The sequence below is a fragment of the Bubalus kerabau genome, chromosome 17 (genome assembly GCF_029407905.1).
Source record: "Bubalus kerabau isolate K-KA32 ecotype Philippines breed swamp buffalo chromosome 17, PCC_UOA_SB_1v2, whole genome shotgun sequence".
Classification (NCBI taxonomy): Eukaryota; Metazoa; Chordata; class Mammalia; order Artiodactyla; family Bovidae; genus Bubalus; species Bubalus kerabau.
The window spans coordinates 37,487,786-37,514,685 of NC_073640.1; the positions used below are offsets into that span (position 1 = coordinate 37,487,786).

The 26,900-nt window shown below is 46.6% G+C and overlaps 1 protein-coding gene across 5 annotated transcripts in view; it reads right to left on the reverse strand.

Moving 5' to 3' along the window:
* CMTM4 (CKLF like MARVEL transmembrane domain containing 4) overlaps positions 1 to 26,900 on the reverse strand; it is a 79,085-nt gene that overhangs the window by 1,750 nt on the left and 50,435 nt on the right. The window contains exons 2-6 of one of the 5 annotated variants that reach the window (XM_055554198.1): positions 18,591 to 18,765; positions 14,692 to 14,868; positions 6,841 to 6,939; positions 5,635 to 5,795; positions 4,692 to 4,856 (exon numbers count right to left, since the gene is read on the reverse strand). In XM_055554198.1, the coding sequence (XP_055410173.1) occupies positions 4,692 to 4,856; positions 5,635 to 5,795; positions 6,841 to 6,939; positions 14,692 to 14,829 (563 nt within the window). In that variant the 5' untranslated portion in view covers positions 14,830 to 14,868; positions 18,591 to 18,765. Of the gene's footprint in view, positions 1 to 4,691; positions 4,857 to 5,630; positions 5,796 to 6,840; positions 6,940 to 14,691; positions 14,869 to 18,590; positions 18,766 to 26,900 lie in introns of those variants that run through there. The other 4 variants (XM_055554196.1, XM_055554199.1, XM_055554197.1 and 1 more) reach the window with 4 other exon arrangements.

The window sequence follows — 26,900 nt, forward strand, 5'->3', positions numbered from 1 at the left end:
CGCAGGCGTCCCACCCTTGCGCTCCCCCAGGAGGCCTTGGACCAGTCAGTGTTCCCTCCAAGCCCCGAGTAGCTGCCTTCCTCACATCTGCAGAGAGGAGAGCAAAGTCCTGAAACTTGGGAAATCGATTCTGGAAAAGGCAGGAAAGCAAAACGGGCCGCAGAGGGAAGCAGCCAGACGCGGCCCTGCCTGCCTGGGCACCAGGCCCCCACGCTGTCCTCGCTTCCTGACCGTTCCTTCGGGTGGCTGTCTTGATACAAGGGGCGCTTCCTACGGGGTTTCAGCAGCATCCTCCCAAGATGACTCAAATTGGATAGTTTCAGATTATAACTGAATCCCGTACAAACCCTCGTCAAATCAATTGTGTCACGCATTCTCTCTTCTGAGGCGCAATGGTGAAAAGAAACTTCGGGCCTCACCCTAATCCTGCCAGCAAAGCTGATTAAGGTCATTTGAGACAAGGTCCTACTCTAAATGAAAGTTCTGATGTAGCTCACTAGAGTCCAGGCTATTAACCCCTTCTTGAAGGCTCTCGGCCCTGTGTAGAATGCATTCCAAAGGAGACACGACACGCCAGGATGTCCAGATAGCAAGTCACCCAGACTGAAGTCTTGGAATAAAAACTATAGACAACAAACTAACCCTGTGAAAAAGACACATGATTCAAGGATCCATAAACGAAACTTTAGGCAAATTGCCACTGATTTAGACTCAGCGGGCTGGTGGGTAATTTTTTTTTAATGTTTATAGAATAATAAAAACAAGAAAGGAAAAAATAAATCCCTAAGGCTGAGAAATTACATCCAAATGAAATGAGAATATAATCTAAACCAAAAAAGGGAGTTTCAAGCCTATAAGTACATAAATGCCATTTACTGGTATGAAGAAAAGCTAAACAAACATTAAACTTTGAGAAAAAAAATTCTTCTAGATCTAACAGATATTGAGGGCAGAAATGGTTTCTAAATAAAAGAAATGTAAAGAGCCACAAAGATTTCCAATTACCTTCTCAACCAGACAGTTACGATTTCAGCTATATCTGCTGAGGGGAGAAGAAATGAAGATTTTACAAAGAGCCAGGAACATTTACACGGCTGGAGGCAGGCGGTGTCGGGTCTGCGTCCTCTCTGAGGGGGCCCCCAGATCAGAATCTGAGTCACCTGTCCACACCTGTGAGTTCCCAAACACACAAAGAGCCCAGCAGTGCCCAGGCACGCTGGTCCCCACATTCGGCTCTCACTCTCAAGTGGGTTCCGGAATACAAGACCTCGCTTTTCCAAAGAGGACAGGAGGTAGTTAACCAAGCACAGCCGGGGTGGGTAACCATGCCCAGTGCTCTCGACAGGTCCTCAGCAGATGGTCTGGGCCTGCTCCCCGCTCCTCTCACCTCCCAGACCCGCCCCTGCTCCCTCCTCATCAGCTGTCACTGAGCTGGTCCTGGGAGTGGGTGCTGATGAAGAGAGCCCCTGGGTTCTGCACACTTCACCAGGAGCCAGAAACATGTCTGGAGACCTCACTCACTAATGGCAGTCACTAGAGCAGGAAGCCATTTTTTACGTGGTTGGGACAGTCAATTTAGAAGCAGCCCTCAGCTGAGTTGTTTTCGCCTTTTGCTATCTGCTTAGTGTCATGTTTTCCTGTAAACCACACGTGCAGAAAATGACTATCAGGCCTTGGCACAAAGACTTCATGGTTGCTTTGTCTGGAACATGGGTGGCACACCAGGACCCACTTATATCGCCACTGCCTCCCAGAATCACTAAAGTGGCCACGTGTTGTCTCCACACTCTGTTAGGGCAGATTCTAAGAACAGCCCACTGAATATCCTGCAGAGCCCGAGATTAGGGACTTGGTCCACCTCTTAAACACAGGGAGAAGCGAGGGGTTCCTTCCCAAACAGCACAGGTGAGTCTATGAGAAAAGGTGAGCTTGGGCCACACACACATGACATATGGAGGGAGTATTCAAGGGTCATTTGCTGCAAGCAGGAATTCACATACATGTGCAGACCAGAGTTAGTGCTTTATCTCCTCAGAGGCCGCCTGTGGCTCAACCCAAGACTGAGTCACTCAGAAAGCCTCAAAGAAAGACGAAAGAAACTGCAAACTTTAAAAGATTAGGAATGTTTTCAACTGAGTCACAAAGCTCTCTCAGGAAGCCTCTGACATGGGGTGGGGTCAGACGCACTCCATGGCTGCCCACAGGAAGGAGCCTTTAGCCAAGGGATGGTGATGGTGCCCAAAGGGTAGGGGGTGACATCCACCTCCCAGAGCCGAGCCCCAGAACCAGACTGGGTCCCCGCTTCCCTGCAGCCAGCCTGGGCTCCGTCCACGTTGGCACTTTGGTTCAAGCTGCCAAGGAAGACATGGATATTGGGACTGGGCAGGCGTCAACATTCTTGCCTTTCTGTGGGCAAAGGTAGTCTCTCTTGAATGACTTGCTGCAGAGTGAAAATCTGTTTCCTTTACTACAAATAGAACTTCTGCTGTGAGGTTTTAATCTGTAACTGCCTGTGCCTTCCCTGGCTTTATATAGAGCTGACGAGTATCTTTAGGCTCTCGTGACTGGAATCTCTCTGTATGAAAGGGGTAAGGCGCCCCATCCCCCTGCCATGTCTTCGGCAACGTGAAGGGAGGGTAAAGGAGAATCAGAGAAAAGAAAAAATACCACATCAACTGGATCGATTCCAGGATAAACTGTCTCTGAAGACGTCAGTGTTTGCATCCATCTAAAACCACCAGAGGTTCCACCAAATGCTTGAGAGTTTCAACCATCCAGTCTCCAGGAACAAATTCAAACGTATACAAGCTGGGCATCAACTGTGAATGCCAATATCATCCCACCAGAAAATTAAAAAACACTAAGATTGCCTCAGTCTTAAAAATTCCCCAAACCAAACTGACACTGGTCCATATTACAACTATTAAATGCAAAAATAAGCTTATTTCAATTTGCAAAAAAAAAAAAAGCCCTTTTAAGCCTCTGCAAATCTAGATTGTCTTGTTCATACACAGAAACAACATAAAGAAAATGCGAGTGTCTTTCCATTCACACTAGACAACCATATTCCTTCCTTCCTTCTCACCACGTGACAAGACTTATGACTCTACAGTACGCCAGTCAGCATATCTGGTCACTTTCGGCTATACTGGGAGCTAATTAAATATAAAGAAATATATTTACAAAAACCATGGGAGAGCCTCATGGCACAAAGGACATTAAATAGTTACAGGGACATAAATAATTCCAAGATTCTAACACTAAGATGTAAATTAATTCCTAAGTGGCCTATGGCACAAGGTGTCATCACTTTTTATCATGTCAGCATGTACAACTTCAATGGGCTTCAGAACCGTTCCTTGGAGCTGACAACACATCCTCAGGATACCAACAGACTCCTCTGAGCCAGATGATAACTGGTTTTATTGAAGTGACTTGGAAAAACTTGGGCAACAACCCTCGCCTGAAGAGTCTTCTTTTTTCCAATCTCACTTCAAAGGCAGCTTTTTATTGAGGCCAAGTAATATGAATCCCAGAAGATTTCTGATAAAGTTCAGGGTGGTCCTTCCAAGTGGGCCCCATTTGATGCAAGACTGAGTCTTTGTAACCCTGTTTTTAAATGGAATTCTCAGAGGGCAATAAGCCCCATTTTGACAAAGCATATACACTCTACAAATGCAAAATAAATATATAAAATGAAAAGATAAAATCCAGATGTCATAATCTCCTCAAAAGTCACTACACATAATAGGTATGAGGTTTGTGAAGCCTGGTTTGTACTGCCTCACAACATCCATGGGAAGAGGGCTCAGTCAGACCGCCATGACCAGGCCTGGCTGCCCTAGGTGGGGACAGTGGGAGGTCAGTTACCCCCAGACAAGCTGGGTCTCTGACCAGACCAGGGGCTTGAACAGGTGGCCTGGGTCATGGCCCCAGAAAGGAACTTCAGCAGAACTTGAGTTGTATAGGATGTTCGGTTCAGGGAGCCCTAACCCCGACCCTTCAGAGATGGCCAGTACCATTTCCTGTGGCGTCCCCAGCTAAGCAGTGCTACCTGATGAAGCCACCCGTGCAGGAAATCGCACGCCGCTCCGCTCTGCAGAAGGCAATGCCAGCCTGTGCAGGGCTGGACATTTCTCACACAAGCTCTGCTCCCCGAGACCCCCTCTCTCATGACACTGCCCGCTGCTGAAGCTGTAAGCGCTCACTAGCACAAGATCCTGGGACTCTCCTCATTAATGGAAAATCTTCCCACCAGCAGTGAGCATTCTTTTCCTTGGTGAGGGCGAAACACAAAATATTGGAGCTAGAGTGAGGTTTGTAAACATTAAGGACAGTTCAAAGAGTGAAAACCCGACATGTAAAAACAAATTTTCCGTAAGAGAAACAATTAGTCTCCAACAGAAAAAAACAAAAAACTACAGCATTGCAGGGGCCTGTGTAACTTAGATACCACAATAATCTTCACTTTATCGAGAATTCATACAAAACCTTATGGAACTAGAATGTTCCCCAACAGCCTCCAAGATCGACGTTCATAGTTATGACCCTGAGGTACAGGGTCGTCACCCTCCGAAACATCAGTGAAAGGGGGTGTCATGGTGCAGATTCAAGTAGTTTTCAAATCCTAGATGGAGCCACTCAGAATTCACTCTAGAACTCTTCTCAGGCATTTGAAAATCAGCACATACCCTTGAGACAGAGGCGTGTCCCCACCTGTGGTCCGTGAGGCCAGCAAACGGGCAAGGGTCCGGGCTGGTGGGACAGACTGTATTTCTCCTGTGGCTTTTATCTGGGAAGGTAAGATGACAGAAAATCTGCAGTCCAGCCTCGGCATATTCAGGGAAGGTAGGAAACTGGAAAACAAGATGGTCCTCGTATTCTTGGAGGAGCCTCTGGGATTCAGGAAGATGATTCCAGGGACATCTCAGCAGGGTAGGAAACAGATGGTGACCTCCTGATGCGCAGCAGTGCCCTGGAGCCCAGCCAAGAGAGTGCCAGCCTCCCCCAGAGCCAGCAAAGCACCCAGCGGGCACACCTGCCGCCGAGACCCTTGGTGTCACAGCTGGCTGTCCATGCTTGTGCTGGGGTCCAGATGCCCCCAGGCATGGAAAACAATGGGGAGAGGGGCATCCTGGCAGCGAGACTAAAGCACATTCAGGGCCTCCATGGGGGTAGCCCAGAAAGCACTGCTGACCCACCACTCCAACCATAAGGTTTCACTCCTTGATACTTGTTTTTTCCCCTCCAACAGCCCCCATTTAATCCAGAGTCCTGACTCATCACAAATACATATGAGGGGGTGGCTCAGAGTCAGCCGCGAAGCCTGTGCTCAGGAACAGTGAAGTGGACACGGTGGCCCGCGAGGACAGTGGCTCCCTCGGCCACCATGCCAGAGGATGGGGGAGGCAGGCCCCTTCCACCGCCTCTGTGTGAAAGGCTGGGCACGGGGTCCCTCGCCTCCTGCACCCACCATCAGGGCTGCCATGAAAACCCTTGCCCAGAATGAACTGTTACCAAGGAGGACAAAATTCAACTTAGTCACATGATAATCTGATGTGATGAGGGAAAGAAAAACTTGATTGAAAGTACGGGCAGGAGGACCAGAGGGGAGAAGACTCAGTGCACCCTCACGTGTCCAGGCGCTGGATCTCAGGCCGGCTGTCCACGTCTCTGGACTCAGTACGGGCGCGGATGTAGTCGTTGGCACTCTGCTGCCGGAGGCTGACCCTCCACTTCTGCACGGCCAGGAACGTGTTCACCGCGTAGGCCGCTGTTGCCAAGAAGCCGAATATCTACAAGACACAAGCCAGGTTAGTCCACAGGGCCCCTGGGCACTTCCAGTGAGAGAGGTACATTAGCCTCTCCTGGCTATAACCCCAACACCCAGACCCCACTACACGTCCAGCTGTCAAGACCCTGGCCAAGTTCATAGGCATGTGACCCACAAAAAGGCAGCCTCAGGACTCTTTTGAAGTATTCTGGATCTACAAGGAAAAAGAGATCACAGAAGGGCCTCTTTTACAGACCTTCATGACACTGGTCCCTGGGAGAAATACCATGTAGACAAAACACCATATAGATGAAAAATCAGGGTCTCAAGTTGACCCCAAATCAAGCCACAAGGCCCAGCATTCCATATCTTAGCCCCTTAGCCCCACTGCCTCTCATGTGGGCAGCTCTGGTGGGCAGCTTGAGAGTGAGAAGTGGTGGTGTTTTAATGAATAGCTAACAACCGATGAACCTATTGAGTGATACCTTGGAGAGCTCATAGTTTAGTATTCTCAATAAACCTTAAATCCTCTCAGTTATAAAAGTGCTGCATATTCTTTGTAAATACCGAACAATGAAGAAAGGCAGCGCACAGAGAGAGAGAGTCTCACCTTACCTGGTCCCATCCTCCGCCCCGCCCCCCACTGTGCTGCCTGCCATGTGGTGTCCAGACTGCATCTTCTTCATGAACACCCCACACTGGCAGGCAGGGCCCTTAAAAGCAACAGACCTTTCAGACATCCAGGGCTCCGCTGGACAGAGACTGAAGCAGAGGTGCTCAAGCCAGAGTGTGCATCTGAGAGCTTGTTAAAACACACTGCCAAGTCGGCAGCTCCGGGGAAGGCTGAGAACGCCATCTCCAACAAACTCCCGGGTGATGCTGCCATTCCAGGGGCCACACTTTAAGAACCACAGCACTGAAGGGACCGGGGCCTCCGCTGGCCCAGTGACATCATTAGCAAAGGAGAAGCTGAAGGAGAAGCAATAGGACACAAGCCCAGGGGACAGAGCAGCAAGGCACAGAAAGTGTATGAACCAGCCTTGTTTTGACCTTTTGAGTTCACTTACCACGGCAGCAATTTCTGCTCCGGTTTTGTGGTTTAAAGCAGCCAGTACGATCGAAGCAATAAAGAAAAAGAAAGTGCTGAGTCCAGTGTTGACCAAATCCTAAAGAATAAGATAAAGTCACTTGAAAAGGATCATTGCAGGTTTTATCTGAAAAAACCACTGAAGAACTTTTGACACAAAAAGCACAATCCCCAGCCTCTCTGATGGCTCCTTGTTTTTGTTTCGGTGGCCCAGGGGTATTGATCACACAGATGAAGGCAAAGCAGATGCTATTAATCCTATTTAATTAAATAGTTAATGATGCTGCTTGATAAACCACCACAGAAAAATCCACATTTTAACCAAACACATCATGTTACCATTTCTTTCTTCTTTTTTGACCTTGCCTCAAGGCATGTGGGATCATTTTCCCTGACAAGGTATTGAACCCACGCCCCCTGCAGAGGAAGCTCAGAGCCTTAACCACTGGACCACCAAGGAAGTCACCATGTTAAATGATCATTTCTTAATGACCTATTATAGAAACCAAACTGCTAACCCACAAGGACACACTCACTAATTACCAGGTAGAGTTCTATTGTCTTCTTTTCAAAACACATTCAAATCCTCTTATGGACAAGAATAGACTTAAACTGGTGAAACCCCTTTATGCATTTGTGACATATAAAGAGTGAGAACACTCTTTTGATGGAGAACACACTTAGCCAGGCCGCACACTTCTCTTCCTCGTGCATGGTCTTTCAAGTCTCCATGATGCTAAAGCCTAGAGGATTTTCCCCTAAGCTCCTTGCAAAGCAAATCAGGTTACAAATCCAACGCTTCAAAGATTTAGCTCCTGTCTTGCTTGTCTAGGGGAATACAGCACAGTGATTCATATAAACACCCGGACGAGGGTCCTAACCACCCACAACTGTGGACAGGTCCCTTTGCCTCTCGTGTCATATGTGGGCACAGCCCCCCAACCCCTCCGGAGTGGTTTCAAGGACTGGGTGGAACAGCATACATGAAAAGCCATGCATGTGCCTAGCCCACACTTAGGGTTCCCTGTACGTTTATTGTTACTGCTGATATTTCCACTTGTGCATTAGGCCCCCACAGCCTGGGCCATACCAAAGCACCTGTATGCTCTCTACAGGGAAAGAGAAACCAGGAAAAACCCTACACTGCTTAGGTGCCAGCTCGACTGTATCATCAACACCAGGTGGGTCCTGCCGGCTGGCCTGGCTCTGGGGGCCATCTCCTCCTTAAAGATGGCAACATTCACCTCCTAACAGCTGAGCCCTGCAGCAGCTCCTGCCACACTCCTGGCCAGCGCCTCTGCCCCTGCTCATGGACAGCAGCGAAGTACAACTACAAACTCTACCCAGAGAGGTCTACCAGCAGGGCAGCTTTCAGTGGTGACCCGCATGAAGCCAGGACAAATGTTTCACAAAGTTAAACCTGGACGTGTTCAGTTACACCCAACTCTGGGTAAGCAGCTGCAGGAATAAAGACAACTATAGTTTCTAAACCAAAGGCTACTCAGAAATAGGAGGAAATGTTTTATGATAAGATGCTGAGATTTTGAAGAGGGTCATGTGTCGACAGCTACACCACCCTGAACATGCCCAGCCTCCTCTGAAGACGTGCATGTTACTTGTCTATGAATTCCACATTTGGAAATCCTCTTAAATAGCATACTTTTAAAATCATCTTAAATAGCATACTAGTTGCAAAAAGGCCTAAGCATAAGGATGTTCATCATGTTATTTAAAATAGCAAAAAACTGAAGATAAAATACTTAAGAATCAAAGACTTGTTAAGTAAAATGGTATTTCCAATTGGAACAGTATGCAGTCATTAAAACTAATGATATAGTTATATTTAACATGGAAGACACTCAAGATAGTTCAAATGGGAAAGCTTGACTTTACTGGTTCCATTTTTTGGCATTCACATATCACAACATACATCTACCTGTGAAAGACAGTCTAGGGAATTCTAGAGTATTACACCCCTATATTAAGTGGTTACCCCTGCACGGCTGCTATCACAGATGATTTTAATAACAGCTTTATTGAGATATAATTCACCACAATTTAATTTTAGAACATTTTTAGCACTTCCAAAACAAACCTCATACTCATTAGCAGTTAATTCTTCATCCCTTCCCTTAATCCTAGACAACTACCAATTAGTTTTCTGTCTTTAAGGATTTGCCTATCCTGGACATTTCATATAAATAAGAAACTTCTTTAAAAGAAAAAAGTCCAGGGACTTCCCTGGTGGTCCAGTGGTTAACAAGCCATCTCCCAATGCAGGGGATTTGGGTTCAATCCTTGGTGTAGGAACTAACATCCCATATGCTGTGGGGCAACTAAGCCCCATGCGCCACAACTGCCGAGCCTGTGCCACAACTAGAGGAAGTCCTCACACTGCCACGAAGGCCCAGTGCAACCAAATTTAAAAAAAAAAATCCAACTTTCAGCTGCGCCTGAAAAGTTGTTCTTAAAAGTCCTGTGAAGTAACACAACTGGCTGGGACTCAGTAGGAAAGCAACCTCTGGGTCTCATGGACCGCCGGCCCATCTCCTCACTTGCCCATTTCCATCACGTACCCAGCCCCACAGGGCCCTGAGTCCCAGAGAGTGGGCCACCCTACAATGCGCCCCACCCCTCCATACTCTGTGCCCAGCAAGTGCCTATTCATCCCTTGAGGCTCAACTGGAATCTGGCATTTCCTCTGAACTTCCCCAATTGACCTGCTCCAGGCCCCCTCCCCTGAGGAATCCACTGTGTTCTCCCAGACCTCACACAAAACTGCATCCCACACAGCACACAGAAGAGCAGCTAACATCTACCCTGTGCTTGCTTTCAGTTCCCAAAGCCTGGCCCCAGACAGGTGTTCACCACCACTGCTTAATAACCATAGGGCTCTGTGACTGGCTGAAGTCAGATCTACACATGAATGAGAGAGGAGGTTTACAGCCATTCAGCCCATACTGTGCCTTGACGGCCCCAGTACCATGAGATTGACCATAGTACTGATGACAGAGTGATAGAGACAGAGGAAAGGGACAGGGTAGGTCATTAAACAGCTGATCCCACTAAGGGATTGTAAGTAAAAAAAAATATGGGAGACCCCTGTAAGTTATGGAAAGGTGACATTTCAAAGTAAAGACCCTCATTGTACTGAGACCTGAAATAACATTTCCACAGTGCCATGACCATCTTGGCTTAATTAGGTAGGGACAAAAAAACTCCCTCACTCAACCTGGAGGAAGAGCTGATGATGGAGGCATGACATCTACTAAAAAAAAAAAAAAAAGAGGAAAAAGAAGTGGTCTTTTTCCCCTCTCCACTTTTTCTTTGATTATAAAACTGTAGCCCTCTCACTCAGCTGCTTATAAGCCTCACAAGCATCCTGTTCTAATAAATCACTTCTTATCTATCACTTTGGACATAAAGGACGGGAGCTCCTCTGTGGAATGGTTTAGTCACTAAGTTGTGTCCAACTCCTGCGAACCCATGGAGCCCTCTGTCCATGGGATTCTCCAGCCAATAATACTGGAGTGGGTTGCCATTTCCTTCTCCAAGGGATCTTCTCAACCCAGGGATCGAACCCAGGTCTCCTGCACTGCAGGCAGATTGATTACCTTCTGAGCTACCAGTGAACCCCCTTTGGAGTCCAGTGAATTATGGTTTCAGGGGCAACTACCATCTATAGAGAGCCTACTGTGCCAACCATACAACTCCCAGTGTCTCACTGAGTCCTAACCTAATTAGGATCCAAGACACCTCTAATAAAGGGCCTTGAGGAAGCTGAGTTCTAGAAAAGATGAGTTTGGCATAATGAAAAATATATATTTGGTCTTTGTCCCAGATTCCTCAACATTTCCTGAGTGCCCTTAGTTGCCCTTTAACCTGTGCGGTCTGCATGAACTCCAGGAGTTAGTGTCAGAACTAAACTGAATCGCTGAATACCGAAGAGAATCCCCATGGACAGAGGAGCCTGGTGGGCTACTGTCCATGGGGTCGAAAGAGTCAGACACAACTGAGCGACTAAGCACAGCACAGTTGGTCTTAGAGAATCAGTCAGTGTGGAAAAAGTACACAGATTTGGTGTAGGGGGAGAAAAAAACAACTATATATTTGATGTCAAAAGTGGTGTCAGAAAACACCACACAATGAGTCACAGCAAAGCCTCAGGACTCTGCAGGTGGCCCCTCTGGGTGACTCCAGACTGCTCTCAACTCACCATAGCACCCAGCCTGGGTTCTCAGGTCAGGAAACACCTGTCCTGACCTGAGGACAGCAGAGGCCACAAAGGCCATCAAAGAAGGAACACAAAGAGGAAGAAGAAAAACAGACCATGGTATCATCAGAGGCAAGAGGAGAGGGTAGGCCAGGAGAGAGACTGAGGGCATACTCCAGGACTGAAATGATTGGTTGGGGGGGCGGCAGGACTGGGAAGTAAGCACAGGATCCAGGAGCACAGTGATCCCCCAGTGATCCCGACCAGAGGATTTTCAAGGACGGAGTGTCGGGGGAGTGGATGGTGGAGGGGAAAAAGTAGTCCCTATGTTTGGAAGAGACACATGGGAGGCTTGTAGGGTGTTGACACTGTCCTAACTCTTGACCCAGGGGTCTGGCTACATAGTCTTTATCATTCTTCACTAAACTGTACTTTGACTTCTACAGATTTCTCTGAATATGCTGTATTTGACAATAAAAGCTGAGAAAAGAGAGATCAGGAAGTAGGAAAGTAGAGCAGACATGTGCAGACCTCCCTCCTCTACAAAGTTTGACTGAGCTTCCAGGGCTGGAGGGCTCTGACTGCCAGCTACGGGGAGTGGGAGACCCCGGTGGTCAGTGGTAGGGAGACCCTGGTGGTCAATCAGTGGTAGGAAAAGGATGAAAGGATGGAGGGACAGGGTGGGAGAGGCGGCCAGGGGCACCACCTAGTCATCTGCCCTAGCCAACACCATCCTAAAGAAAAGAGGGATGTTAACTTTCCAGCAAAAAAGATACATTTTGATACAACCCCAAACACGTGGTCACCAACCAGTGGAAAGACTTTCACCATTAAAATAGAAAAACTAAGTATTTAAGAAAGCTTGCCAAATAGGTATTTCTGGAGATAAAGGCCTGAACGAATTAATTAGAACCTGAAGTTTTTTTTGTTGTTATGGTGATCTGGGGTCAGGGGTCCTTTTAAAATTAACTGTTTATTTATTTATTTATTTATTATTTTGGCCACACCACACAGCTTGTGGGATCTTAGTTCCTCAACCAGGGATTGAATCCGGGCCCACGGCAGTGAAAGTGCAGAGTCCTACCCAGTGGACTGCCAGGGAATTCCTGGCGATTCTTTCTTTAAAAAAAAAATGGAAGTATAGTTGATTTACAATATTAGTTTCAGGTGTACAGCAGAGTGATTCAGTATTTTTGCAGATTCCACTCCCTTAGAAGTTATTGTCGGAGAAGGCAATGGCACCCCACTCCAGTACTCTTGCCTGGAAAATCCCATGGATAGAGGAGCCTGGTGGGCTACAGTCCATGGGGTCGCTGGGAGTCGGACATGACTGAGCGACTTCACTTTCACTTTTCACTTTCATGCAATGGAGAAGGAAATGGCAACCCACTCCAGTGTTCTTGCCTGGAGAATCCCAGGGACAGGGGAGCCTGATGGGCTGCCGTCTATGGGGTCGCACAGAGTCGGACACGACTGAAGCGACTTAGCAGTAGCAGCAGCAGAAGTTATTGTAAGAAAATGGCTATAACTGCCTATATTATACAATACAGTGAGGTATGAAGTCTTCTAACAAATTTATGGCTGTCAAATAAGTAGGTAAGACAGAATTCAGGGTGTGAAGTCAAAGCTGGTGAAGTCTATAGGAGAATGACGTGGCTGACAGACACCAATGGCCTCTGACTCACAGTAAAGTTACTATTTCTCACACTGGCAGCAGCACCCTCTGGTTTGGAGCCTTTGTACACACTTGTCTCATTTCATTCTTAAAACAACCCTGCAAGAAAAACGCTATCATCTCCACTTGGGGGCTCTAAGTGTCTTGCCCAGGGTCATATACAGCTCTTAAGAGCCACCTCGGACTTGAATACAGACAGGGTGGCCTGACTCAAAGCCCCTGGGTCTTAACCATCTTAGTAGCTGCTTCTTTGTCAAACAGGATCTCTGGCGTGGTTTTATTCACAGCCCAGCCCAGCGCCTCCCTCAAAGGTATTTATTTTGGCCTTAGACACTCTAGCGGAGTGTCTAAGAAGGCAATGGCAACCTACTCCAGTACTCTGCCTAGAAAATGCCATGGGTGGAGGAACCTGGTGGGCTGCAGTCCATGGGGTCGCTAAGAGTCGGACACGACTGAACGACTTCACTTTCACTTTTCACTTGCAGGCATTGGAGAAGGAAATGGCAACCCACTCCAGTGTTCCTTGCCTGGAGAATCCCAGCGACGGGGGAGCCTGGTGGGCTGCCGTCTAGGGGTAGCACAGAGTCAGACACGACTGAAGCAACTTAGCAGCAGCAGCAGCAGTAGACACTCTAGGGGTCTGGGTTTCCAATGTACCTTGCCCCATGACGATGACCTTGCCCCCATGGAGCCTGCATGCTGTTTGGGGGAGGTTTGTGAGGTACTCTTGCACTGCCTGTTCATTACAGTCAATTTAGATCACAACACTGGAAGCATTTTCTTTAACATAGACTTTATCTTAAAAAGAGCTGAGACACTAAAACCTGTCACCACAAACTGTGATGAAATGCCTCCAGTAAATCTTGAGGTTTTAGAGCTTATTTCTTCCTTTTCAATGTCAGGATGAAACCAACTTTTCAATGGACAACTTCTAGCCCAGTTCTCCTTTTATTTTTCTTCCTAAAAGGGTCTGAACGACGCAGGCGGCACTCTGTCAGGAAGATGGTCACCTCTTGGCTCCCTGCTGGAACACCATGGGAGTGGCCCCACCAGGCAAGGTGGCCAGCCAGGCTGCCTCCTCCCGGTTCCAGCGCTCCAGGCCACGCTCTCCAGTGCTGCGAGCACCAGCGCCGCTGGCAGCAGAGGAGCCCACGTGAGCGCAAGCAGGCTCAGAGCCCCTCCCCCACAACCGGAGGCCCTGATAGGGCCTGCTGTGTCTCCCGAACTGGCTGTCTTTGAGTTCCTGCACGTGCTTATTTGCAAAGAAATATCAAGAAAACAAAGTGTTGTTAAGTTCACTTTTCCGCTTGGCACAGCAGGGACAAGTAACACAAGTCCAGGAAAGGGGGCCTGGGAGTGACCAGCCTTGAGCTTCCCGTGCGGATCAGAGAGTAAGGCTGTCACAGTTAAGAGCCCCAAAGCATGGAGAGCAAAGGACACATTTCCTCAAGACTCGCTGATCAACCCAGCAAACCCTCTGGGACCTCCCAGCTGCTTTGAATTTAATAGTAATAGTATTCCTAGGTTTCACAAGTTAATGGCAATTTCATTCATATTTTCAGCTCTTCCTGAATCAGTACTTTTGCAAACGGCTTTCAGGTCCAGTGTGAAAATATGCAAATATATTCATTCCATGCTCTCTTTCCCATTTTCTATAAGTATCAACATTACCAATCGTCTCAAAGGATCCCCAAATTGAAATGACATTTTTAAAGAAGTCAGAATAATCGTTATGTTTCTGTCATTAGTGAAGGTCCCATTAATTCTGCAGTCATGTTATTCAACCCAGGATGGAAATTTAAAATTTCACAGTTGCATTACAAGGGAATACTTATGTATCAAAATGAACCAGAACCAAACATGCCATGGAATGATTCTGATTTTCCTGGGAGCCATGGAGCACTCGATCCTTTCCTAGTCAGAGAACATGACTTAAAACTCACTGTCAGGTTCCAGTTGATCTGGGGGATTCTCATGTGAAGGTTGAGACTGAACAGAATCAGCAAGACTCCGGTCACCACAAACGCACTGCAGCTCACAAACTCAAAAAAGTAGAGGCCTTCACACGGGGAGCATTCCATGATGGTCTCTATGCAGATGAATGCGATCAGGGCCAAGATCTGGGAAGAAAATTGCAAACACACATGTACGTGTATGGTTAGCACACATCTGTGGACACACGTGCCTGCCACCTTTAAATAAAACTCACCTGCCACCACCACACAACAATCACAGAGTTTTCCCCTGGGGACAGCAGTATCACGGACAGGAATGTGACCTGATCCAATTCTTACGTAAGAATAGGTACAGGGGCCTTGATGAAAGGATTAAATTCCACATGTGAGCAACCATGGCCCCACAGGAGGCCGACACCAGGCTGGTGTGTGCAGCCCCCCATGAGGAAGCAGAGAGGGGCAGGCTCACAGTGTTTTTAGTCCTGCCTCTGCCACCAGTAAGTGGACACCACCTATGCGCGTTTCTCACTTACAGTCTCTATCAGGGTGATGTCAAACATTAACAGGGCAGGGTGCTGGTGGTGTCCGTGTTAAGATATTTGCAACTACCCTTCTGGTTCAGCTGATGTCACACAGGCTGACTGAGACTTGTGAGAGGTCTGACTATGAGGCTGACTGAGACAGCTTTAGAAGGACTTGTATAACCCCTCCATGTAGAAGTCCTACCCAAAAATAAGGCCCACCTAATTAAATCATTAGGTGTGAAAGGAGAAATCAGTGGCAGAGGATGAGATGGTTGTATAGCATCACCAACTCAATGGACATGAGTTTGAGCAAACTCTGGGAGATAGTGAGGGACAGGGAGGACTGGAATGCTGTAGTCCACGGGGTCACAAAGAGTTGGACATGACCTGGCGCCTGAACAACAACTACGATTAATTTATGGGCCATGCTTTTTAAAATGTTTATCATTGGAGGGACTTCCCTGGCGGTCCAGCGGTTAAGAATCCACCTTGCAATGCTGGGGACGAGGGTTCAATCCTTGGTTGGGGAACTAAGATGCCATTTGCTGCAGAGCAATTAAGCCTGAGCAGCACAACTAGAGAGTCGAGGTGCCCGAATGAGAATCCACATGATGCAACTAAGACCATCTGTGCCACAACTAAGACTCAGCACCACTAAATGAATGAATGATTCTACCTTGCAATGTGGGGGAGGCAAGCTCATCCCCTGGTCAGGGAACTAAGATCCCACGTACCTTGGGACAACTAAGCCCGAGCGCCACAACTTGAGAGCCCAAATGCTGCAACGAAAGATCTTGTATGTTGCCACAAAGATCCTGCATGCCCCAGCTAAGACCTGATGCAGCCAAATAAATAATTTTTTTTAAGTTTATCATTGGATTTGATCATGAAGAGACAGCCTGGGAAGTTTATAAAAACATTTAAAATCTACCAACGTTAGAAACACTTTCTTTCTGAAGGACCAAAGTAACACTAGCAATATGTCCTAAGAGATCAGAGATCGTGAAGGCAAATAGGTGTCAATGAAAATCACAGGTCAACTTTTAAAGCGAGATTTTGGGAACAGGAGGAGGCCCAGGGACTGAGTTTAATGGCCCTGTGATCAAGGAAAAGTCAGGTGGTCTTACACCTAAAACCAGACCAGTCTTGGGCTCCTGGCCTGTACCCTACTTCTGTAACCCAGCTCCTCACCACCCAGCACCTGTCAAACCTATGCCAGAGCTTCCAGGCTGACATCCACCTCCAAGGTAGAGGAAAAATGGGCCAGCAGCTCTGTGGTCCCAGGTCTGTCCTCAAGATGAGCAACATCAGCATCACCAGGGAGCTTGTTATAGATGAAAATGCAGAATCTCTGCCTCCCCTCCTTGACCCCCAGAGTCAGAATCTGCTTTTTGACAAGATCCCCAGATGACTGAAGTGTGGGGAGAACACAAGGCCCAGGCTACTCTGGGGGCCTTCTTTTCCTCCAGGTGTCCCACTCATGCTTTGATCAGCTCACCTCCTCCCCCTGCCCTCCCTGATGTCACTTCTTCTCCCCGCCAGACATGACTGATCCCACCCTCCCCAGGAAAGCTTGGTCTGCGGTTGCATCCCATCTTTTATACCTGCCACTACACATCTCTCTGCCTCCTGAGCTCTTGGATGGCAGGGGCCAGTCCACCTCCCTTCACTTCCAAGGCACCAAGCACACGAATCTGCACAAAGCAGGTAAATGGGGGCTCAGGGAGCCTCTACAAACCTCCCCCCCGCAACAATTCCAGACAGACTCATCAGTCTCCACAAGAAAGGAAGGGAGACTCTCTTTTTTCCATGCCTTTTTAACAATATGTAGCCTTTCCATATTTCCACGTCAGTTCAGTTCATTTCAGTTCAGTCGCTCAGTCGTGTCCGACTCTTTGCAACCCCATGAATCGCAGCACGCCAGGCCTCCGTACTCCCAGAGTTCACCCAAACTCATGTCCATCAAGTCGGTGATGCCATCCAGCCATCTCATCCTCTGTCGTCCCCTTCTCCTCCTGCCCCTAATCCCTCCCAGCATCAGAGTCTTTTCCAATGAGTCAATTCTTCGCATGAGGTGGCCAAAGTATTGGAGTTTCAGCTTTAGAATCAGTCCTTCCAAAGAACACCCAGGACTGATCTCCTTTAGGATGGACTGGCTGGATCTCCTTGCAGTCCAAGGGACTCTCAAGAGTCTTCTCCAACACCACAGTTCAAAAGCATCAATTCTTCAGTGCTCAGCCTTCTTCACAGACAACACGTTACAATTACGGGCCTTTTAAGCACACACTTTCTGCTTCTCCTAATGGCTCTCCTAACTCTCTACAGAACCAGACACTTTAATTCTCCATCTGAATTACATGCCTGACTTGCAATCAATTCACAAAGAAGTAGTTTATATAAGGGAAACTCCAAAAATTTTTTTTTAACCCCTGTAATTGGATCTAGTAATCTTCGGCAAGAAATAATACACTCTACTGATGAGTTACAAATGTTTCTGGTATGCTAACTTCAACCATATTTGTGTGGGAAGGTAACACCTACATTCTTACATATTAAAATAAAAATGGTTTCAAGAATATGCAAATCAGATAGGCCACTCAACACAGGAGTGCACAGAACAGACAAAATTCCCTGTTCTTTAGCTCATATGCTAATGAAGAGTTTTAATTAAATTTTAAAATGTAGCATATTAGACAGTGATAAGTACAAAGGAGAAAAATCAAAGCAGGGAAGGAAGATGAAATGTAACTAGGACAAGGATGTTGGAAATTTTAGGCAGAGTGACCATGGAAGGCCTCTATGAGAAGGTTCTAGATTTACTACAAAGTTCACTTTAGTTTATTATAAAGTTATTAAAGGATACAATTGAAGAGTCAGATAGAGATACACGAGGCAAAGTCCAGAAGGGTCTCAATTACAGGAACCTCTGTCTCCCTGGAATTTGAAGTGCACCCACCCCCAGCACTTGGATGTGCTTTGGCTAACCAATGTGGATGATCAATCCTGTTCAAGAGTTTTTATAGAGTTTAATCTGGAGTCCCCTTCCCTTTCCAGAAGTCGGCAGGTAAGGTTAAAAGTTCCAACTCTCTTATCACCTGGTTGCTTCCCTTGGCAATCAGCCCCCATCCTTAGGAGCTTTCCAAAAATCATCTCATTTAACACAAACCCAGGTGTGGCTGAGATTTGTTGTAAATATAAAAAATATAGATACCAAACACCTCATATCACTTAGGAAATTCCACGAGTTTTAAGAGCTCTGTGCCAGAAATGGAATGAAGACCAAATACATATTGCATTATTCCAAATCAGAGTTAGACATAAATACACACATATACACAACTATAGACATACACTAATACCCACTGATAGGTGTTTAGGTGGTTTTGTAATACTCTAACATAAACTGTACACTGTTTTAAAAACTTTGGCTGTGTTGGGTCTCAGTTGTGACTTGTCAATCTTTTCTTGCGGTGCTGGGGCTTAGTTGCTCCTTGGCATGTTGGGGCTTCTCTGGTGGCTCAGATGGTAAAGACTCCGCCTGCAATGCAGAAGACTGGGGTTTGATTCCTGAATTGGGAAGAGGCCCTGGAAGAGGGCATGGCAACCCATTCGAGTACTCTTGCCTGGAGAATCCCCACGGACAAAGGAGCCTGGCGGGCTACAGTCCACAGGGTCGACAGAGACGGACTGAAGGGACTAAGCAGTGGCAGAAGCAGGCATGTGGGACCTTATCGTTTATCCATTCTATATATAATAGTTTGTATCCGCTAATCCCACACTCCCAATCCGTACTTCTCCCATCCCCTCTCCCCCTTGGCAACCACAAGTCTATTCTCTATGTCTATGAGTCTGTTTCTGTCTTATACATTGATAAGTTCATTAGTGTTATATTTTAGATCCCACATGTGTCAAAGAGTGTTCTGCCTATGTTTTCTTCTAGGAGTTTTATGGTCTTACATTCAGGTCTTCAATCCAATTTTTAAATTTTTGTATATGGTGTTAGAGAATGTTCTATTTTCATTCTTTTACACAAAGCTGTCCAGTTTTCCCAGCACCACTTATTGAAGAGACTGTCTTTTCTCTATTGTATATTCTTGCCCCCTTTCTCATAAATGAACTGACCATAAATTTTACTAAGGAGAATCCTTTTTTTTTTGCCTGCCTTTTGGTACAGCAAATGTCAAATTTCCTCCAGCACAGTCAAATCTAACAATCACTGTTGAAGTAAAACCTATCTGATAGCCAATAAGAAAACAGAGACTCAGGTAGTCCAGTGGTTAGGACTCCACACTTCCACTGCAGGAGGCATGGGATCGATTCCTGGTTGGGGAACTAAGATCCCATATGCTGTGTGGCATGGCTAAAAAGAAAGAAAACAGGGACTCAAAGTTATACTGGAAGCCAACAACTTCGAAGCACCTACAGAATCAAAAGTAATTCAGCTTATAACAATTCTGCAGTAGACAAAGACACATGTAAACTGTACAGAGATGTTCAAAAAGGTGTGAATAAGGGAGAGCCACTGCAGCTGCTCACCAGGAGGTCACAGGCGCACCCTGGAGAGAGTCCGTTCTGTGTAGCACCTACCAACTGCTCAGGAGCAAATGTGTGCATGCTTGAAAGGTGCTGATACTAAAAGCTTGTCAGCGCTCTGTAACAACCTGAAGGGATGGGATGGGGACGGGGTTCAGGAGGGAGGGGCACATACACGGGCAAAAAACCATCACGATATTGTAAAGTAATTGGCCTCCAATTAAAATAAATTAAAAAACAAAAAAGGCTGTCAAATTTCTACAACTATGGCTAATTATGACTGGCAACATCAAAAACCATGGACGGGGGGACAAACAGCTGGCTGATTAGGATGACATAAAGCTTTTTAAAAATTCATAACCCCCTGTTGCTACTGGTGGGAGTGAAAACCATCAGGAGCCTTCTGGAGCACTGTGCTAACAACAGCAGGTTCACAGAACAGCCCGTCCTCTGACTTCCAGGCTCACGGAAGGCTTGGAGATTGGGGCCGAGTTTCCCAGGGCGAATTTATCTCCAGGATGATGAAGCTTGTGCCTCAACTTCCTATCCATTACAAAGCCTTTTGCCAGTGGTGATGGAGTAACAGTGGGCAAGTCGGGGAGTCGGTTAACTGGAAGCTGAGTGAAAGAGACTGAATTTGGCTCTAGCGGTTGCTTCCACGTACAGCCACTGTAGTCGTCCCTCTGTAGGAATGGCCTCCAGATATGCGCTGATTTGACATCATGATGAAGAAACAGGCCTTAAAATTCACAAGATCAACATGCCCTTCCTTGCCAAACTAGAATTGTCTGAGTGGTGAAGGAAGAAAGGGTTTGAATCATAAGGGGCCAGAGCTAGAATTTTTTAGCAGGAGAATTCTTCAGATCATCAAATGCGTGAAACAGTTGTCAGTGGACAATTCTCTTTTCATTGGTGCCTAAATGGAAGGTATTTCCCAACAGGGATATACCCCATAATGCACAGTATCCAATTATAAACACACTGTACCTTTCCTCCCATTTTGGTGGGAATCACATGAAATAGAACTTATGAGAATTCCGGGATTCATAGGGCAGAAACCTGCAGCAGTACTATAAAGGGAAAATAGCTATGTGTGGGAGATTAATATAATTTATGTAGCCAGTGTATCAGAGCACATCATAAAGTATCTGACAAATCTTGAACTGACAAAGTCTGACTGCTGCTGCTGCTAAGTCACTTCAGTTGTGTCTGACTCTGTGTGACCCCATAGATGGCAGCCCACCAGGCTCCTCCGTCCCTGGGATTCTCCAGGCAAGAGTACTGGAGTGGGGTGCCATTTCCTTCTCCAATGCATGAAAGTGAAAAGTGAAAGGGAAGTCGCTCAGTCGTGTCTGACTCTTCGCGACCCCATGGACTGCAGCCCACCAGGCTCCTCCGTCCATGGGATTTTCCAGGCAAGAGTACTGGAGTGGGGTGCCATCGCCTTCTCCAACAAAGTCTGACAGTCCCAAATAAAATGACACACAAAGTTGCCTCCAACGCATAGCAACAGCCTGAAGAGACAAATGTTCCGATGACAGCCTCCTACACACACCCACCAATAAGTTGATGTATGCAGTATAAGAGCATATTGATTGTGTAATGACATCACCCGACACAAGGGAATGGGCAAACTAAAACCTGAATTGGCCAGTGTGTGCTATGTCCCTCAGTCGTATCCAGCTCTTTGCCACCCCATGGACTATAACATGCCAGGCTCTCTGTCCATGGGATCCTCCAGGCAAGAATACTGGAGTGGGTTCTCCAGGGGATCTTCCCAACCCAGGGATCGAACCTGTGTCTCTTGAATCTCCTGCATTGGCAGGTGAATTCTTTACGACTAGTGCCACCTGGGAAGCCCCAGATTGCTCTGATGTCCTCCTAAACTTCAGGTCAATTTTTGTGCACTTTTTCAAAATTAACTGATCATACTAACATTCAAATACCATCTATCTTAGTGGCTGCTAAGTTGTTTCAGTCGTGTCCAACTCTGTGCGACCCCATAGACGGCAACCCACCAGGCTCCCCTGTCCCTGGGATTCTCCAGGCAAGAACACTGGAGTGGGTTGCCATTTCCTTCTCCAATGCATGAAAGTGAAAAGTGAAAGTGAAGTCGCTCAGTTGTGTCCGACTCTTCGCGACCCCATGGACTGCAGCCTACCAGGCTTCTCCGTCCATGGGATTTCCCAGCCAAGAGTACTGGAGTGGGGTGCTATTGCCTTCTCCGTATCTTAGTGGAGGCCAAAATAAAAACACAAGGAAAATACTTCTAAAATTTGTAATTTTGTGTGCTTCTCATTCTTAAATACTATTGTACCTAGTTTTATATTGTTAATTCTAAATCTTTTTCCTTAAGAGTGGGTCTCCAAAATCATGAGTCTCAAGCCTCTCAAAACTTGGCTCTGCTTCTGAGTTTGGGCAAAGAAAGGTGAGTGGACGAGACACTTGTTGCCTCTGGCTTCCTTCAGGAACTGAGAGGAACTTCATGGTGCTCCTCCTCCAGCTGGCCAGTAGTGTTTCTGGTGGGGGTGGCCTCTGAGTGAGGCTGATGGGCAGCCAGCTTCCCACTGACCTGAGATGAGCGCATGACGCAGGGGAGAAGGAAACCTCCCTTGTCCTAAGCCATGGAGATTTTAGGTTTGTTTGTTACTATGGCATACTCGAGCTCATACTGACTAAAAAGGGCACCTTGGCATAAAGTTAAATCTGCATAACAGATCTTGGGTATTTACTACAATGAAAATTTTTGCAGGATAGATATATTACTACACCACTCACTCTTGAAAATACCAGATTCAAATGGTTTTACCGATTTTTTTTTTTTTTTTTTTTTTTTTGGCTGTACAGCTTGTAGGATCTTAGTTCCCTGACCAGGGATGGAACCCAGGCCCCTGCACTGGAAGCTCAGAGTCCTAATCCCTGAACCTCCAAGGAATTCCCTAAAAATCAATTCATAACAGACTGTTAAGGTAAAGATATTGACTATATTACTTAAATTTTTTCAAAACAAAGAAAAGTATAAAACATTTGGAATTTCAGGGATCCATCTATGTGGCAGGATTGTGGATTTTTTTTTTAATTTAGGCTTTCCAAAATTTCTACAATGAATATGTGTGGTTTTATTTTAAAAATCAAATACTTTTATGTATAAACACATTGGGGAAACATCCATATTTATTATGAGTTACGTTTTAGTGACTTCTAAGAATCATTTATTTGTTTTGAAATTAGTCATGAATATTTTAAAATGATATTATACACCCGAATGGAAAATGAAAGTCACCCTCCAAAATCCACATCAGTCCCATTTCTTTATCAGAAAAGTTCATCATTTCCAAGGCCTAACATATGCTTATGTATCGGAGAAGGCAATGGCACCCCACTCCAGTACTCTTGCCTGGAAAATCCCATGGATGGAGGAGCCTGGTGGGCTACAGTCCATGGGGTCGCTGAGAGTCGGACATGACTGAGCGACTTCACTTTCACTTTTCACTCTTATGCATTGGAGAAGGAAATGGCAACCTACTCTAGTGTTCTTGCCTTGAGAATCCCAGGGACAGGGGAGCCTGGTGGGCTGCCGTCTATGGGGTCGCACAGAAGCGACTAAGCAGCAGCAGCCCCAGCATGTATATATATATACATCTGAATCTTATACTTTGTTGTACACCTGAAACCAACATAATATTGCTCGTTTCATTTAAAAAAAAAAAGGAAAAAGGCAGCCTGGGCTACCCAGGTGGCGCTAGTGGTAAAGAACCCGCCTGCCAATGATGGAGACAGAGATGCAGGTTTGATCCGTAGGTCAGGAAGATCCACTGGAGGAGGGCATAGCAACCTACTCCAGTGTTCTTGCCTGGAGAATCTTCATGACAGGGGAGCCTGACGGGCTACAGTCTACAGGGTCAGACACAACTGAAGCAACTTAGCATGCACACACACATACACTCTCACCAATGGGATGGCAAGGACCCTCCCCCCCACACCTAAGCGAACAGTACCTGTGCATCTATGAAAGCATCTTGGAAGATTAGACAAAATCCTAACCTTCCATGATCACCAGTTTATCAAAGGATTTCATGGAGCTCATTTAAAAATACACCTGCAAGCAAAAGTCACAGTTTTTAAAAACAATTTTCAGGAGTCTTAAAAACCACCAGGTGTAAAAATGACTTTCCATTCGAAGATGTCTGGAACAACATTAATCTGCGTGGCTCCTATGCAGTCACACAGCTTCTTCACTGACCCTGATAGCTCAGTGGCACCTGGGGGCTTGCTGTGCTCAGAGTCTCTGTTCCAACCCAGCCACCACACCCCAAAATACACAGACAGGTAACTAACCAGGTACCAGGGGCTTGGGGAAGGGTTGGGGGTGTGGGTTGAGGTTTGGAAGGCAGAGGATCGCTGAGAGCTTGGGGACCAGCAGAAGGCTCTAGAAGGTTTCCTGGAGAGCAGCAGAGTCAGTGAATGCTTGTGTCTGGTGGTGCCTCGCTTCCACAATGGATTCCTTAGCTGGGGGTGAGGTACAGTGTAGGCACAGAACCTAGCCCCTCACCCAAGTACCTTTGTTTTAGTGGTTCCTAAACTCTTCTGTTCAAAGAACAGAACACCTGTTTTTATTTTTATTTTTTGGCCACGCTGTGTAGTTTGTGGGATCTTAGTTCCAGGGTATCTTAGTTCTTCGACCAGGAATGGAACCCGTGCCCTCAACAGTGGAAATGGGGAGTCCTAACCAGACTGTGGCACCCCACTCCAGTACTCTTGCCTGGAAAATCCCATGGACGGAGGAACCTGGTAGGCTGCAGTCCATGGGGTCGCTAAGAGTCGGACACGACTGAGCGATTTCACTTTCATGCATTGGAGGAGGAAATGGCAACCCACTCCAGTGTTCTTGCCTAGAGAATCCCAGGGACGGCAGGGCCTGGTGGGCTGCCGTCTATGGGGTCGCACAGAGTCGGACACGACTGAAGTGACTTAGCAGTAGCAGCAGCAACCAGACTGCCAGGGAATTCCCCAGAACACCTGTTAATAGTCTCCTGGCCCAACGCTCCAGGAAGCATAGTTTGCAAATCATCAGTCTGGTTTATGCATTGGGAAAATATTTCTGTTGTGCTTTTTAAAAAAAAAAATTATTTTAAGTCTGAAAACAACTCCTGCAGGGTGACTCTTCCAGTTACAGAGCAGCAGTCCTGAATCACACAGGCTTGGCTGCGGCCCAGCCTCGGGTTTTCTCAGCTAAGCTCCATGCTGTTTCCATCATAATGACATCCTTCCTGGTCTTGGGGTCCTCAGAACACATGGGCATGTTAACCTTTCTAAAAAGCCTCACAGTCAAAAACCTGTTTACCTTCATCTGACACGTGGACTGCATGACCTGAACAAAAAATGTTTTTATTTCTCAGGATGCCTATTAACACTACAGAGCAGTGTTTAGAGGGAAATGAATTTGGGAAACACAAAAAGGGAGTGCTGGTCAGTATCCAGCTTTGTCAGGTCAAATACAATTTAAATGCACAGAGTAATCTACCTAGAGGGACAGGGTGGTGAGGGTGGTGGGAGGGGGGTTCAGAATGAAGGGGACACATGCATGCCTGTCACTGATTCATGTTGATATATGGCAAAAATCATCACAATATTGTAAAGTAATTATCCTCCAATTAAATTAATTAAATGCACAGAGTAAAACACAGAAGCTCATTTACTCATCAGGGTAGCAACAACCAAGGACCTGTTAACTGATACACACACACACGCACGAGCAGGGTTCAAAGTACCTTCAGAATCAGACCAAGCTCTAATCAACTCTGGCACGTTCAAAATTAAAATATCTCTTTTCCCACCTGTGGGGCTACCCAGATGGCTCAGTGGTAAAGAATCAGCCTGCAGTACAGATGTGGGTTCAATCCCTGGATTGGGAAGATCCCCTGGAGAAGGGAATGGCAACCCACTCCAGTATTCTTGCCTGGAAAATCCCATGGACAGAGAAGCCTGATGGGTTACAGTCCATGGGGTAGCAAAAGTGTCAGACATAACTTAATGACTAAATAACAACAACAACTTCCCACCAGTACTGAAAAAAATATCTGAAAGATGAGCACGTTTGGCATTTAGTCACAGAGATCCAACAGGTAAGTTGTTAAAATGCCACCGCACTTCAAGAAGCAGTTCCATTCTAACCACCCTCAGCGGATGCTCAGATGGGGTCACTGAGACCAGAACTGCAGAAAAGGCACAGCAGGTCTTTCCCTTCCATCTTTCTGAGTCTGGAGACCAGGGAATTTAAGCTGCTCCATAGCAGGCCAAACGACAGATCACCCTAAAGCATAAGCAAGCTCTCAGGTCAGGAGCCCTGCGGCACGGTCTGCAAAGGGTCTCGACAAGCTAGCTGTGCAGTAGCAGTGCTTCGGAAAGCAGTGGCCTGCATTTAGGCAGCATCAATAATGTGACGAGGGTGTTCTCAGGCCTCACGCTGGGCACGTCCATTTGTCATCTCTCTCTCCTTTAAGTATTTACTTGGCTGTGCCAGGCTTTAGTTTCGGCATACAGGCGGTAGTTGTTCCCTGCCCAGGGACTGAACCTGCACCCCCTGCATGGGAGTTCAGAGTCTTAGCCACTGGACCACCAGGGAAGCCCCGTTTGTCATCTCTGATACTCATGCCTCCCCATGAAGCCAGCGGTACCCAGAAGCTCTGTCCCAGGGCCCAGAGCTGGTTTCTCCACATACCTCATTCTTCTCTCCCAGATGCCTAATGGTGGACTTATCCAGGGTCCAGAACCTCCCTACACCCTAGGCCACGGGAAAAGGCATCTGTGCATAATTTCTCTTCAAGGAACACAGTAGGAGACACCAAGAGCCAGAGTCATGAGAGTCTCTGACAAAACACACAGCTCGATTACTCAAAGGGATCTAATGACAGCAACATCTCAATTTTTCTAAGAAAAATAATCCCTGAGTTGCTCCACTCAAGGAGCATCCATCCCATGAGTTAAAAGATAACCCTCCTTCCCCTGAGACAATAGAGCCACAAGCAAACACATTTTGGTTCCAAAAGAAAGGAGCTCATTACAGGTGTAAATTATTTAACCTGCAATCAATGCTTTTTCCCCATGATCTCTGGTTCCATTATTTTTCTCCAGCTAAAC